General features: G+C 37.5%; 1 protein-coding gene across 4 annotated transcripts in view; it reads left to right on the forward strand.

Moving 5' to 3' along the window:
- The window catches only part of ASXL3 (ASXL transcriptional regulator 3), a 73,170-nt gene that overhangs the window by 23,410 nt on the left and 35,564 nt on the right, over positions 1-14,196 (forward strand). For 3 of the 4 annotated variants that reach the window (XM_063326791.1, XM_063326793.1, XM_063326794.1), the window contains 3 exons: positions 355-472; positions 1,394-1,513; positions 5,840-6,003. In XM_063326791.1, the coding sequence (XP_063182861.1) occupies positions 355-472; positions 1,394-1,513; positions 5,840-6,003 (402 nt within the window). The remainder of the gene's footprint in view (positions 1-354; positions 473-1,393; positions 1,514-5,839; positions 6,004-14,196) is intronic. The other variant, XM_063326792.1, reaches the window with a different exon arrangement.

The raw sequence follows: 14,196 nt of genomic DNA on the forward strand, positions 1-14,196 counted from the left end.
TTTTGAAACATTTATTTTACATTTTTTTTACTTGGAAGTCTTAGTTTCACATTCCATGGGTTATCATGTTGTGCTGTTAAGGTAGAGCAAACAGTTACGTGCTTCTTTGTTGTCAAAACTGTATTGGAAAATGATCTAAGGTGCATCTTCTTTCTCCTTATAACCACAAGCCTGATTTTATATTTTAAAGGAAAATGACATAAAGGGGACGAGTGTGAAGTCTGGCAAGTCAGTAGCTATGTAAATTATGCTTATTTTAAGAGATTCAATTTAATGGTAGAGAAATGTCTCGTGTAATTCACTTATAAGCATTATTTTTTGTTACATTTTTATGTTTTGTTATCATTTTTGTAGGCTTTAAGACAACAGCAGAAAAGAAGAAATGGAGTCTCAATGATGGTAAACAAGACTGTTCCTCGTGTTGTTTTGACACCATTAAAGGTGTCTGATGAGCAGTCGGATTCACCTTCAGGTAAATAGCTAAAGGACCGTTTGCAAGATCAGCTCTAGTCACAGAGCCTTCCTCTGAATCAGCGGTGTAGCATACAGAATTTGGAGCTGCTGAAATAATATTTCCACTTGGTGGCTTTGTTTAATGTCTTTATTTCCTTATCAAATCTGATGTCTCAAGGATGGAGATTTTTCTTTAATAAAGAACTGAAGGCACCCAGTGAAATGACAGTTGGTAATAGCAGCAGCTTTAAAGGAATGCAAAGTAACATTTTGTTTGGCTCTGGAACTCTAATGGGGGACCACATGCTGGTATTCAGTGCCATAAAAAGGGGGAGGCGGGGGGGGGAAAGGCAAGCTTCTCTGTGAATGTGAATTTGTGTCTTGATTCTGCATTGCAATACTCGGATCCTTTTGTTACCTTTTCTTCTTCTGGTACTATGCTTATCACTGCAGCATAACCTTGACCTTTAGTTCTGGTGGTTACGTTGCTTCATTTTAAGAGATTTCTATGTCTATGTTTAACACAAATTGACAATTCTATTTCCAGGCATATCTCTTCTATAAATGTTTCTTCACAAATGTTTTTTCACCTTTAGATTGCTTTACTGCCCCATAACTTGAGGTTAAAATATTTTTAAAGATATCTCGTGGGCATTATAGGAAAATGTTATTTTTATTAGATCAGTGAACATTTTTACTGACTGCATTGTTCAGTAAACTTTAGGTTTCAGCACTTAATTGATTTATTGAGCTTTTACTTCCATTTCCTCTGATGATGAAGAATCGTATTGTGACCAGAAAGGTGTATTGCCTTTCAGCAAGTAGCTGCCAAATTTTTTTAAATCCTGTTATTGTTTTGTTTGCAGTGTAGGGGGTGCTGGGGGGATTGTTGCTACAAGTGCATCAGTATCATGTTTGGGGGGTTTTATTTTTTCCTAAGGATCTGAATCTAAAAATGGTGAAGCAGATGGTTCTGATAAAGAGATGAAACATGGGCAAAAGTCTCCAACTGGAAAACAAACAAGCCAGCACTTAAAAAGGTTAAAAAAATCTGGTTTAGGTGAGTAGGAGTAAAATAAATATCGTACTTGTTAATGTAATACTGATATTTTTCTGAACTCTGTCTTCTCTTTAATAGTTTCATTTTTCTGGTTTATCTAACCGTTTTTCAAACTCAGCAGCTGACCCTTTCTCAAGAAGGCATCTTTCTTTCTGGCTACCTGGAAAATCCATGGGTGTTTTTTTCCCCCCAGAATGCTTTTCTGTAGTTGCTTTTTAAAGTTTGACAGACCTAAGCAACGGCAGGCAGAGAGGTCATTTAGGAATTACCTTGTGATTACTGCATTATGATTTTGGTGGGGATGGGGGCGAGGTGTAGCAAGAAATATTCTTTCTTCCTGGGAAATTTGCTTGCAGTCTAATATGCATTTATTCCCAAAGATAATAGCATATATGCTTACGTACCTGCCCTATTAGAAGTTAACCTTCTTTTCTTCATTTTCATTGTTGCATGTCTTACAGAGATTTGGCATATCATTTTTGGTTGATTCTCTTTCTTTGGTTGCTTTGTTTCTTCAGTTGGATCCTTAATTATTTTGAAGCTACATCTCTTGAGGTGGTAGATACAGTTTCTGGTTTTATTTTCTGTGTTTTTTAGCAGGATTCATGGATGATGATCAGTAATTAATGAAGAACTTTCTCTGAAGAGATGCTAGGAGTAAATTCTCAGTAGCTCCATGTGATAGGCAGATTTTCCTCCTCTGCATGAAATATAATTGGAAATGTTCCCTAAGGAGCAGAAAATGTAGTGTTCACTAAGCTTCTTGTCTCGACTAAAGTAAAGTAGAATAATTACATAACTGTTTCTTTATCTTTACAAAGGACTTTTTGCATTCAGCACACTGCTGAATCATTTAGAAAAGTATTTTTCAACGTGGCCATATTGGAAAAGTTAGCAAACAAGTTTTTGTAGTGGCTGGATCACCCTAAAAATTATTGAATGTCTGTTTTTGTGAGGATAAGATTGTTCTTCTTTATTAGTTGATTCAGCCTAGTCCTGTTTTTCTATATAACCATTCTGTAAAACAGCTTGAAGGTACTTTACTTCCTAAATATCATAGGTTGGTTGTTAAGTCTGCTATTGACAGTTTCTGGTGAACTGTTTCATGCAAGCCTTATTGTATCACAGCCTCCCATGAAAGTGTACTTTGGTTTCATACATGATCCTTCTGCAGATTAGTCATCAGTCTCAGATGAATAGCTAATTCTCTGTGTTGATCAAATGGCGTTATTCAAAACCGAAAATACTTCTTCAGTAGCAGAACTTTTGCTGTGCAAAGATACATTCAATTTTAGGTTATTTCCTGTAAGTTTTCTCTACATTTAAGGCTGAGATATATAATTTGATGTATACACTCCTCCCCATCCCCAGATATTTCATCAGTTGTTGGCCAACGATAACAAATGTAGAGTGAATTAATTAGATTTTTTGTGGTCTTCAGAAAAAGTCCTCAGGCCTCCTGGGAACACCACACTTGGAATGCGGGGACCTATGTTGAAGGTTTAAGGGTTTCTGTTCTTGTACCTGCTGCAATGTTTCTCTTATGACATAATATTTCTTCGGATACTAATAGAACACTATTTTAGTTAACTTATTCTGCCAACTATGTGATTTTGTCCTTTTCCTATTTTGATTTTTATACTTTGATGTAGAACCATGGTGCTCCCATCCTTTTCATAGTTAATTCTCTGTGTTGGAGACTAATCTCTTCATTTCCAAGGTTGTAAGCTTGAGTTTCTCTCTCATCTTCCAGGTTCTATTTCTGATCTGGGCAGTGATCCCCACAACCTCTGGTAGCAACCATAGAAGGATTCAAAATGTCTTTCTCTGTAGAAAGCAATATAAAAAAAACATTAGCATATATTTTGTCATAAAATCCTCTCAGAGTTACAATTAGCTATTCAGTAGTGGCATACTCTTGTCGCATTGCACAGAACAACTACGTTCCATGCTGCTCCCAAATACTTCCCTACATCTGCTTACAAACTTGAAACCTGCACTAAAGGTCCTAAATTAACCATAGGAAAGGTGCAGGAGAGAAAATTTGTTATCCTTCTGAACAGATTTTGGTTTTTTTAAGTATGACTATGCTGGGTGTCTACAGTGAGCTACTGGCCTATCATCCTAGGAACAATACACGTATTTTTTCCACAAGTTGATAAAGCCTCCATAGTAGCCTGTAAGCAGTAGCAGGTCAAACAAATCAGAAAATATATGACCCAGACACACAGAATTAGATTTGACTTTCTGATAGTGTCTTGGGCTTTTCACAGTATTGAAATGCCTGTCACTGACTTTGCAGTCATACATATTTTGTTTTAATTTGGATCATCTGTATGTGTATGTCTTTCCATAGGGTATGAAGCATTAGCTGGGGAAAATGTTACTCCAATATGGAGTCACTTAGAACACGGAGATGTATATTCTGTATTGATTAAAGAAAGGAGTATACATACAGGCATTAAAATCAGATACATCCTGCTACTTGTGTTACACTTAGGGACTGTGTTCTTTTTGCATTTATTTTTAGTGGGTGGAACAGATGGCGAGGGCAGTTTATTGTGATGCATTCGTGAAAATGAACACTTCTTCCATACAATTGTCCTTTATAACAGGGCATTCATTTGTTTGTAGTGGAGTCTTTGCTGTACGAAAATACAGTATGTTGGAAATATGTGTTGGAAAAGGTTAACTTGTGCTGAGTGCAAAGTGATCCTTGTCTCATTCAGTTAGTATTATCTGCTGAAAAGTAAAAGGAAATTGCAAGACTGTTTGTGGCTGAAGGGGAGCTTGCAGAATTTACAGATCTGCTGCTGTTTCATATGTACGTTTTGTGGGTCATGTTGTAGCCTTTCAGGGGCGAACACTATAGGCCTTCCAAGAAATCTAAAGCATGAGTGCATTATTTTGATTAATGTTACTGTTAAGTAGTTAGTAGCCCATTTGTAAAATATATTTCTTCTTCTTAAGATGCCAGTTGTAATCCTTGCTGAGAGGTCCTATGTGAATGCCAAATACCATCATTGCTCATAGCAATGGAATATTATTTTCACTTGCTGGTTTGGAGATTCTGCAGGAGTTTGTGTATGATTTAAATAAGACCCTTTTTGTAGTATCTTTGAAATATTTGAAAGTACAACAGACCAAAACCTGGAAGAGTTTCCTGGGAGGGGTTAGAGGCTTTTGAGTTTTTCTAGCCACTTGGATGCCCCACTTCTTCCATTTCCATTTTGAGTGTCATAATATGTTAAGACTGAGAGAAAAAAAAGGATTGCAGCAGTATGTATATACCCTGAAGCAGGTAGCAATAATTGCTCTTTAAGGAACTTTGAAAGGTATCTTTTAAATATTATCCTAGAAATAATAAAACAAGACCAGATGGGACCTCCAGTGGTCATATAATTTGTTGGTCAGTCAGAGAGCAAAATCAGATATACACCTGTCATTCCTGACAGGTATTTGTCTAACATACTTTTAAAGATTTCCACTGATGGAGAGTGTAATGCCTCCCGATGGATCTAATTCAGTGTCTCCTTGTCCTTGGTGGCTGAAAGCTCTCTTTTCCCAGTATCTTAACAGAAATATTTCTTACTGTGCAAGAGTTTAAGCTCATTACCTTTGCTTTCTACTGTGGACAGTAAGAAGTATTTCCCCTTCCCTCTGCTGAGTCTTTATCTTACTCATTTCCAGGTTTGTATTTTTTCCTCACAGACCCTGTTTTCTAAACCTCTGATAATTCCTGCTGCTGCCTTCTGTGTGTTGATCATTTTAGATCAGAGGTTCTTATGAAAATTCTGAAAAATGCATGTTTTTAGACACTAAGTTAACACATTAAATATTCTCATCCCTATGATCACTCTCTGCTCACAGGTAGTTTTTAGCAGGTGCTATGGAACAAGTTACGTAGGCCATAGTACGCTGCAGATGCAGAGCACAGGGAAAGAGAAGCAGTCCATAATGATTGGTTCATATCAGCCTTGTCAAGCAGCCTTTTGCTTGGAAGTATATGCTTATAATTATGTTGATGACATAATAGGAAAATCTTCTGCTGTTGCTGAGTTGAGTTGGTCTCTTGAGCTGGAAGTAAGAATATGTCAGCTGTGATGTTAACTGGATTATGGATCCTGGCAGAGCTCTAGAGACAAATACAGGAAATATAAAAGAAGCCACTAAGACACCTAGAAAAGTCTGTGTTAGCCTTCTCAGAGTACCGTTTCTCTGGAGCTTACTGTATTATACAATAAAAGCTAAAAACTTAAAAGAAGACTTGTTCTTACTCTCTTCCTTTGTTTATGTTTAAAGTTATTTCTTGTTTATTTACTCCAGGACATTTGAAATGGACCAAAGCTGAGGATATTGACATAGAAACACCAGGATCTATTCTAGTGAACACTAACCTGAGGGCTTTAATAAATAAACACACCTTTGCTTCTTTACCTCAGCATTTTCAACAATACCTCCTGCTTTTGCTTCCAGAAGTAGACAGGCAGGTAAGTAGCATCATGCAATATTTCTTTCTTTAATGGGACTTTTTTAACAGTGTGTTTCCATAGGCTGATTTGATTGACTAGGAGTTGTTCCAGGAAAGAAGAGGAAAATTTCCATACTTTCTTAGGTAAAACTGTTAGATGTAGAATAACTGTAAAGTTTATCTAAGTGTCAACCAGCTCCTGCTTCCTTTCATTGTGAAAACTGTGTAGCTCCCTGGTTTGTCTAAGTGGAAACTGGCCAGCGAATCTTCTGAAGTTGCCAAATCTCTTAATTAGTTTTTCTACCTATGGTGTTGAAGATAAACTCATCCTCAAGACTTTATTTACGTTGAATCTCTTTTCATGTGTGATCTTCGTGGGCACTCTGCCAGCAACGTTTAGGTCAATGTTAGTTCTGTTAGTTTTTTCTCCTCCTTGCCTTTTATGCATGCCTATGTATGCATCTGCTCAGCTCCAGTGCAGAATCCGTTCATTCACACCTTTTGTAAGAAATTTCTTGTTCAGAGCTCACAGCCATAGCTTCATACAGGTTATTAATCAGTTCTGTTGAGTAGAATGATTTGGGAAGTAACAGGGTGGAAATAAAAGTTCAATTTCATGTTGTTTCCTACAATGTTTGGTCCTTCCTGCACTTGTTAGCCAGATTGCAGGCGTCTTAGAGCGAGAAAAATATCTTCCCAGCATGTCTAGCAGTTAGAATAGTAAAGAGAGCCCAAAACAATTTCATTTATGCACTTGCCTCACTTCCAAATTTAAACAGTCTTAGCAATTTCAATAGGGAATACTCACGTACTTAATTTAGACACATTAACTTACCCAAATAGGGCATTATATTTTTTGCATATGCTCAGTATCCCTCTTTTTTGTAATATCTAGAGAATGCAGGTCATTTAAATGACTGATTAAAACCTGCATCTTAAATCAGTGTGTTAAACGCCATAGTATCATTTCTTAAACTGTTAGTATTTAGTGTCTACTACATTAGCACAGGGGAAAGCAGTGCAATATGAGACAAAAAGAGAAAGAAAAATTATATTGATGAACAGTTACTCAGCATCTTGTTAAATTAGGTACTGTTTGTTGTGGACTAAAATTATGCGCTTTGATAATGGAATATTTGAAAAAAGAACATTAAAAACCAGAGCCATAGGAGACGCAATGTAAATGTATTTATTCTCAAGCTCCCACAAGGCAGTCAAAGTCAGTATTGACAAATTTTAAGAGAACCTTTTTCCCTGCTGTAAAACAGATTTTAACTTAGTGCTCAGCAAATATTTTCCTGATGATAGTTTTGGTTTGCTAGTTAATTTACCAGAAGAGATAAAAAAATCTGCTAGGTAAAATCATGTTTTCTCTCCATCCATCAAAGATCCCAGTGTTCATGAATTACATTTCAAGTACAGGGGCCTTATTTGGAAGTTTCTTGCTTTAAAATTTATTTTTAAAAATGGAGGCTATAGAACTGACAAGCCATTTACCTTCTTATCAGTGTTCCTACAGCAGAGTTTTTGGCAAGAAAATCAAGAGAACGTTTGTTGAATTTAATCATACCTCACTAGTTAAAAGCAATGCATTTATTTTTGACTTTTATTTCAGAAAGCGTTCACATAGCGCATGCATTGCCAATGTTATTTCAAAGGCCCAACGCTGCATAATTGGACACTGTTACTTCGCAAGTGAACTAGTCACAAAAAAGCAGTTGTCGTGAGACATTTACAGGTGTCCTTCTGTCTGTCGTCTTCTCACAGGGTTCTGTGGGTTCGTGTAGCATACCACGTTTCAATGTGCGTTTGGAAGGCAGGAATCTCCATTCATCTCTGGAAGATTAATGGAAATGTTTGGCCTCTGAATGTGATAGTTTGAGGATTGTGTTCTGGTGGGGAGTGAAATAGCCACGAATCCTCACTTTGTGGAGGTCTTAGTAGAGAAAGAATTGCACCCATTTTCTTGATATCTGAGAATATGTTCTTTGCTGTGCCTAAAGAGTAGCATCCCAGACACGGGCTGATGAAAGCAGTTGAACTGATATTCTTTTCCTTCCTGTGGCAAGTGAAAAATGCCAGTGTAGTCCTCAAGGACCAAATGAGAGGGAGAGAATTCCAGCCAGGGAGCTCTGGTGGGAGTCTTGTCACTCCAACTGGACAAGGCAAGAGTATTCAGTCTTCCTCTTTTATTTCTACTGTCTAAAATCAAATGGGGCATCAGGCAAGCAAAAATGGTGTAAAACTATTCTTTGAGTTAGCTGCCCATCTCTGAGGATTGAGTTTCATTGTTTTATATTGTTTCGCCTGAGAATTCCCACCCCTGCTTTTCTGGCTCTGAAGTGTTTCCTCCTTGTGCGCTGCTCTGCAGTTGGCTGCTGCTGTCTTCCCCAGAGCAAGCTGCATTTCTGTGTTGTCATGTGGATATAGTATGTGAAGTACTGTAATGAATGGCACTATAAAAATGTAATAGAGTTATGCTATTTGTGTATATATAGTGATCTGTGAAATAAATTACTAATGAAGTGCAGTCTCATTTAGGCTTTATTACTGCTCCACATAGAAAAACCCTATGATGAATGATCCTTTGTCATTTCTGTCATAAACACCATTTTTCTGGGCGGTATAACTCCTCCTCTTTAAATCGTACTGAGCTGAAACTTGTCATGCATATGTCAGTTTGAATAAGCATTTTTAGAAACCATTAGTTAAGGGAGTTGAGGTTTTCTCTTCTATTTTGCGTGCAAGTGTTTATTATAAATCTCTCTCAAGCCTGGTTAGTCTACTATGTTCAAAAAAAGTTCAGGGCCAAGACTGAAGCTTCATGGGATGCGTTTTCTGATTTTTGTTTTGTTTTCAAGTTTTACGGTTGCTGTTAGGGAGCCATGGGAACCCCTAATGGAACAAGAGCCGTGGGAGCCCATGGAACAAAAGGCCTTAGGAAAGGTGTCCCAGAACGCAAGAAGTTGAGAACAACTCTGCTGACGTTGGTGCTGTCATTTTTCCTACTCCAGCTAGATTTTTGACACAGTGGAAGTGACGGTTCATTGCCTTTTTTTTTTCCCTTAGGAAAAGATAAATTGTATAATCAGTCATTCACACTTGAAATTGATTTCAGCTTTTATATTAGTTTAAATTTTATTTCAGTAGCAATGAGGCCTGTGTGTAAGTTTCTTTATTCGAAGTGCCTATAAAAGAAATGGGAGCAAGTTGGCAGTTATGGTAGATGTATTTTGTCAAGGATTTTATTTACTTTCATTCGAGTTCAGAGTGACATAGTACGTGGACGTTGATCGTAGAAGCAGCCATGACCCAGACTAGTCTATTTAGCAGCCTGCTCCAAAATGTTCCATCATTGGATACTGGGAATGTCATGTCTGAAATTTGAACATCCAGATTTTCAGGTCTTTGTTAATTTATATGGACTCAAAAGCTCAAAAACCTTAAAGCTCAGCTGATACAGAAGCCTGTTGGGCGATCCTTAAGGAGACCTAAATGGCTGAGCTGGCAATAAAGAAAACATGTAGGTATAAAAACTATATGAAAAGCAAAGTCTCTGCACAAAAGCTTTCAGTTGTCACAAATCCTAGCAAAGTATTTTTCTCTTCAGCTCTAATTAGAACATTCTGCAGCTGAAGAACAATGGAATTTTCATCAAAGAAATACCTCCTTCTAATGTTAATACATCAAGCTGATAATTACATGTAACAGAAGCCTTCCTGACCACCTCTCAGCAAACATTCATCTTCAAAGCAGGAAGTTTCTCTCTGTATCTAGATTGCTATACTGCATCAGTGCCTCTTTAAATATTAATTAAACAACGTATGTTGTGCAAGGATGAGTAACAGGTCTGTACGACAGGTTGCTGAAAAGGAATGGCAGGTGGCGATATCTGGTCTACACCACCTTTCCTTGTTGCTGCTCCTGGGGAGTCAGGTTCCAGCTATTAGCACTGGGGTACGGGCAACAGGAAGGGAAATACACCCGTGTAGTAAGCTTCCAAGAAGGGAAGTGCTGCCTCGTCTGAATAGGAGCAGAAAGCTTAAGTGATTTTACTCATCCTTAGAGAGCTAAACAAAATTGTTCCTTCCTGAATGCTCTGAAAAAATGTGTCTTTCCAGACTCTACAAATGCTTAACAACTTTCTGATCTCGGAGAATTTAATTCCCTGTCCGGTATTTTCTCTTCTGGTAATATTGGTTTCTTCTGAGTCTCTTGTGGTTTGCACTTGCCTTGCCCTTTCACATGGGATGGGAATTTCCTCCTGCAAAAACAACCACAAAGGATCTCAAAGCCTCCTCAGACCTGTGTTAGGTTGCAGTGCCATGTTATCTGACCAAACCTACTCATGAAGAGCATTTAAAACAGTAGAGGATATCCTAGTAAAAATTTTATCTTGTCTTAGCTTTATTTGTTTTGTGAAAGAAATCTAGCAATCTTTTATTCTATTTTCTGAATCAGTCTACAATTTATAGGAAGTTGACATAATTACTTGAATTCAAAATTCTAAACTTAAATATTCTTAAGGGAATACTTAAGCCAAGTAGTATTGCAGAAGTGCCTGTGAATATTTCAAGTTTATAGTAAGCCAATCTACTAAAAAGAAAAACATGACATAAAAATCATAAGATTCTAAAATGGGTCAAAACCCACCTTAATCTCTTTCTTTTAACTTCTAAATCAGTGAATCCCAAAATAATAACTGTCTCTTGGGTCAGTGCTAGTATTGATGTTACGTAATAACGTTACAGCATCCTGGCATTTTAAGGTCAGCACGGGTTCTGTGTCTCTGTTTTGGCTTACTTAATTTAGGTTGATGCTGGTGCTTCCAGGTTGATTATATTACCTTGCGAAGATTCCCTCTCACCTTGTACTGAAAAAAAGGCACAGGTTGATTTTCTCTGTTCTGTTTAAAATAGTTAGAAGTAATTTTGGGGAGGTTATCTACAGAATTCCATTTCAAATCCTCTTTTCTTTCGTGTAGTATGAATCAGCTTGATATCTGTTCCTACCATTTGAACAACAATAACAATGGGTAACCGTTGGTTTTGATATGCACAAATTACTCCTACTCCCAAGCACATCAGTTTGAGTTCTGCAGTGGAGAGCAGGTAATGAATAAAACACAAAATTCTTATGCTTGTAAAAGACAAGGAGAGAGGCCTGGTATCTGCCATTCTGACACTTAGTATTTATTTTATTCTTTGTAACCAAAAGAATAAAAGAGATACTGTTTAGTTTATATCTTACTGTATATTAGTTTTATATTAAAAGAGAGTAAGCGAAGCTTTATTTTCACAGTTCCTTCCTTGCAGCAGTTTAACTGTCTTCCTTTTTGCTTTCTTAACTTCGTCAGTACTTGGGGATTATATTTGCCATTGGACTTTTCCAGCGTTTTCTTTATAAGACATCAGACTGCAGAAATTATTCCTGTGTGTATTATTTGCTGCCAGCTTTGTTTTACGTTTCTCTCCATCGAATTATTGTGTAGTAGTAGCTAAATGGTTACCTTATCTTACTTAGCTGCCTTTTCTACTTACACTGCAACCTTTTAGCTGTCCTTTTCAATTCTCTATCATGAGTAGATTTCAAATATTTATTGTTATGTTCCTGTAAATGTTTGAGTTTTACACTGAAATAGTTCTAGGGTTATGACAAAAGCACTTAGTTGAGGAGAACATTTGCAATAGAAGCTTAAATGTAACATATGTCTTCTGCACCTAAGTGTATTTAAAAAGCTGTTAAATTGGCACCCCTGTGTGTATAGTAATTGAAGGTCATTTTATGTCACATTTCTCCCTTTAACTGGCATTTTTTCTTTGGTTTTATTGGTTAATGTGGATAGCATGGCATTGTTGTAATGTGCTTTATTTGTACAGCTTTCTTAGGGTAGCTTTAATATAGGTGTCTTACAGACTAGATAGATGAAGAAATTCCAAAGCATTTAAGCTGCCTTTTCAATAAGATTCTAGCTCAGCTAGCCAGGGGTGTTCAGAGAGGTTACTACCCCCAGCTGGCCCCTCCGTCCTTGTGCTGCAAGTTAATACCTTTTTTACCAAACGCAGCTGTACGGATGGTGTATCTGCACATTTCACAGTCATGTATTAACAACAAACATCAGCTTCACTTTACATGAGCTGAAGGCTGAAGGATTTTACTTCAAAATCCCTGTTGGCTTTAGCTACAGGAATACACTTTAAACTTCCCTAGTGCAGTCCAGTAAGGCTCGCTGCAATTGCATTGCAATCTGGCTGCTCTGGTTGATGTGGTAGTGGAATTCTTGTTTGCGTGTTTGCAATAATCCTTAGAGGTCCTCCTCAATATCAGTACTTCTACATATATGAATAGGAAGCCTTACATTTTTGATTAAGTGTCATGTTTTTGTATTTCTGCAGGCTTGGTCGTGGTATTTCAGAAGCATGAATCCATATTTTCCACCATGCCGCATCCATGTTGTGGAAGTTCTTGTTCCATTTCTAAAGCCCTAGCTACAAGCTCTTGTCATGCTTAAAGCATGTCTCACCTTTACGAACAAGTTTTGCAGAGGTGTTAGCAGAACCGCTGTGATTGCTTTTGTCTGTAGCAAGGCTCAACTCAGAACGTCTAGTCGGACACAGCAATGGTGCTGTGCCTGCTGAAAGCTGAAAATACAAGAGCCACAGCTGTCTCTGCAGCATCCTTTTCCATAAGTTCTTTTGGTGTGTGAGGGGCCCTGCGCTCGTGGTTGTTTTCCTGATGCAAACTAGTGAAGCTTTTGTTCCCCTCTCCTTCCCTCCAAACAAATTTTATAAAGTGCAGTGCACAGCTGTTAGTGCTTAAAAAAAAGAGGACCTTGTATGCGTTACCAGCTCCATTTACATTTGACAGAATTATTATTACCTTAAAAAGATAAAAGAATTGATAAAACACCTCCCTTCCAGTGGGAAAGTACTTGCACAAGTGCCTTTTTAAAAGACTTTGTGCTAGGAGCTGCGTTATCAGAGTATAACTAATATGTGGACATAAATGGTAACATATATGGACACAAGGGACTGTCATGCTTCAAATGATGTGGCTATAAAGGATCCATTTCACTACTGCAGTGTGTCGTGTTTCAACTGTTCCTTCCTTGCAAAGTGCTACTAATTAAGTGATATGAGTTAGTCTGCAGTGCCTCCAGTGTTTCCACCGTAGGGCTGCACTGGAATTAGATTGAGAACAGAACATTCCTTACAGTCCTGATTCTGAAGATAGCCGGGGACTTGAAACAGGATGTTGGATGCAGGTGCAATGAAAAGAGCAAGCAGAAGTGATCCATCCATGCTTCTGCTGCAATCTCTCTCCCTCTCTTCACCCTTTCTTTCTCCCTCCCCCTCTCCCTTTCTCCCCTCTCTTCCCTCTCCCCTCTTTTCCCTGTCTTCCCCCTCCTCTCCCTCCCCACCCCTTCAGTAGATTTGTTTTGCTTAAATAAAAAAGGGAAAAAAAGGTTGAGGGGGCTTTTCTTAATTATTTCAGAACATTGCTCTTCTTTGTGTTTGAATTATTTAAACTCAAATTTCCTTTAGCCTTTTCTCTTCTGTGATAAGGACATCCAGTCGTTCTTTTTTGCATAGGAGGGCAATGTTGTCTAATGTCTAGAGAAAAGGGATTGGATGCAGCGTTTTAATTTAAAATAATAGAATAATAGAATCGTCAAATAGTTTGGGTTGGAAGGGTCTTTTATAGGTAAAATTTTAAATGTTTACGTGTAAACATCCCCTCACCTTCTGCTTCTTGGGGTCAAAGGCATAAGTCTTTTATTTTCATCAAAAGGTAGATGAATAGACCCTGGCTGTTTACATCTCTTTTTCTGCACCTTCCCCAACATATGAGCATTGTTGGATAATTTCATAATGTTTTACTTTCTCAAAGTCTCCAAGCATCTTTTTTTAAAGAAGTTTCATACATGCTTGCCTTGACCATGATCTAGGTATGTTTTTCTGTTTTACCTTTTTTTTTTTTCCAGGCCTATGTGCCTCTTCTAGTACCTTTATAAAAGCTTGCTGTTTGTTGCATGATCAGACATGCTTGGGACTGGTACTTGTATAATGGATGTAATAGAAAAATAAATTTTAATTGTAATGTATATAATTTGAATGCAGTTAGAAGGTACTGTTTGCTGCATATTCTGGTTTTCCTTATATTTTACTAGTTTTTTGCTTCATTTTAAAACATGCTTTATCTTTTCATTTTG

Source organism: Chroicocephalus ridibundus, chromosome 2 (assembly GCF_963924245.1).
Source record: "Chroicocephalus ridibundus chromosome 2, bChrRid1.1, whole genome shotgun sequence".
NCBI lineage: Eukaryota > Metazoa > Chordata > Aves > Charadriiformes > Laridae > Chroicocephalus > Chroicocephalus ridibundus.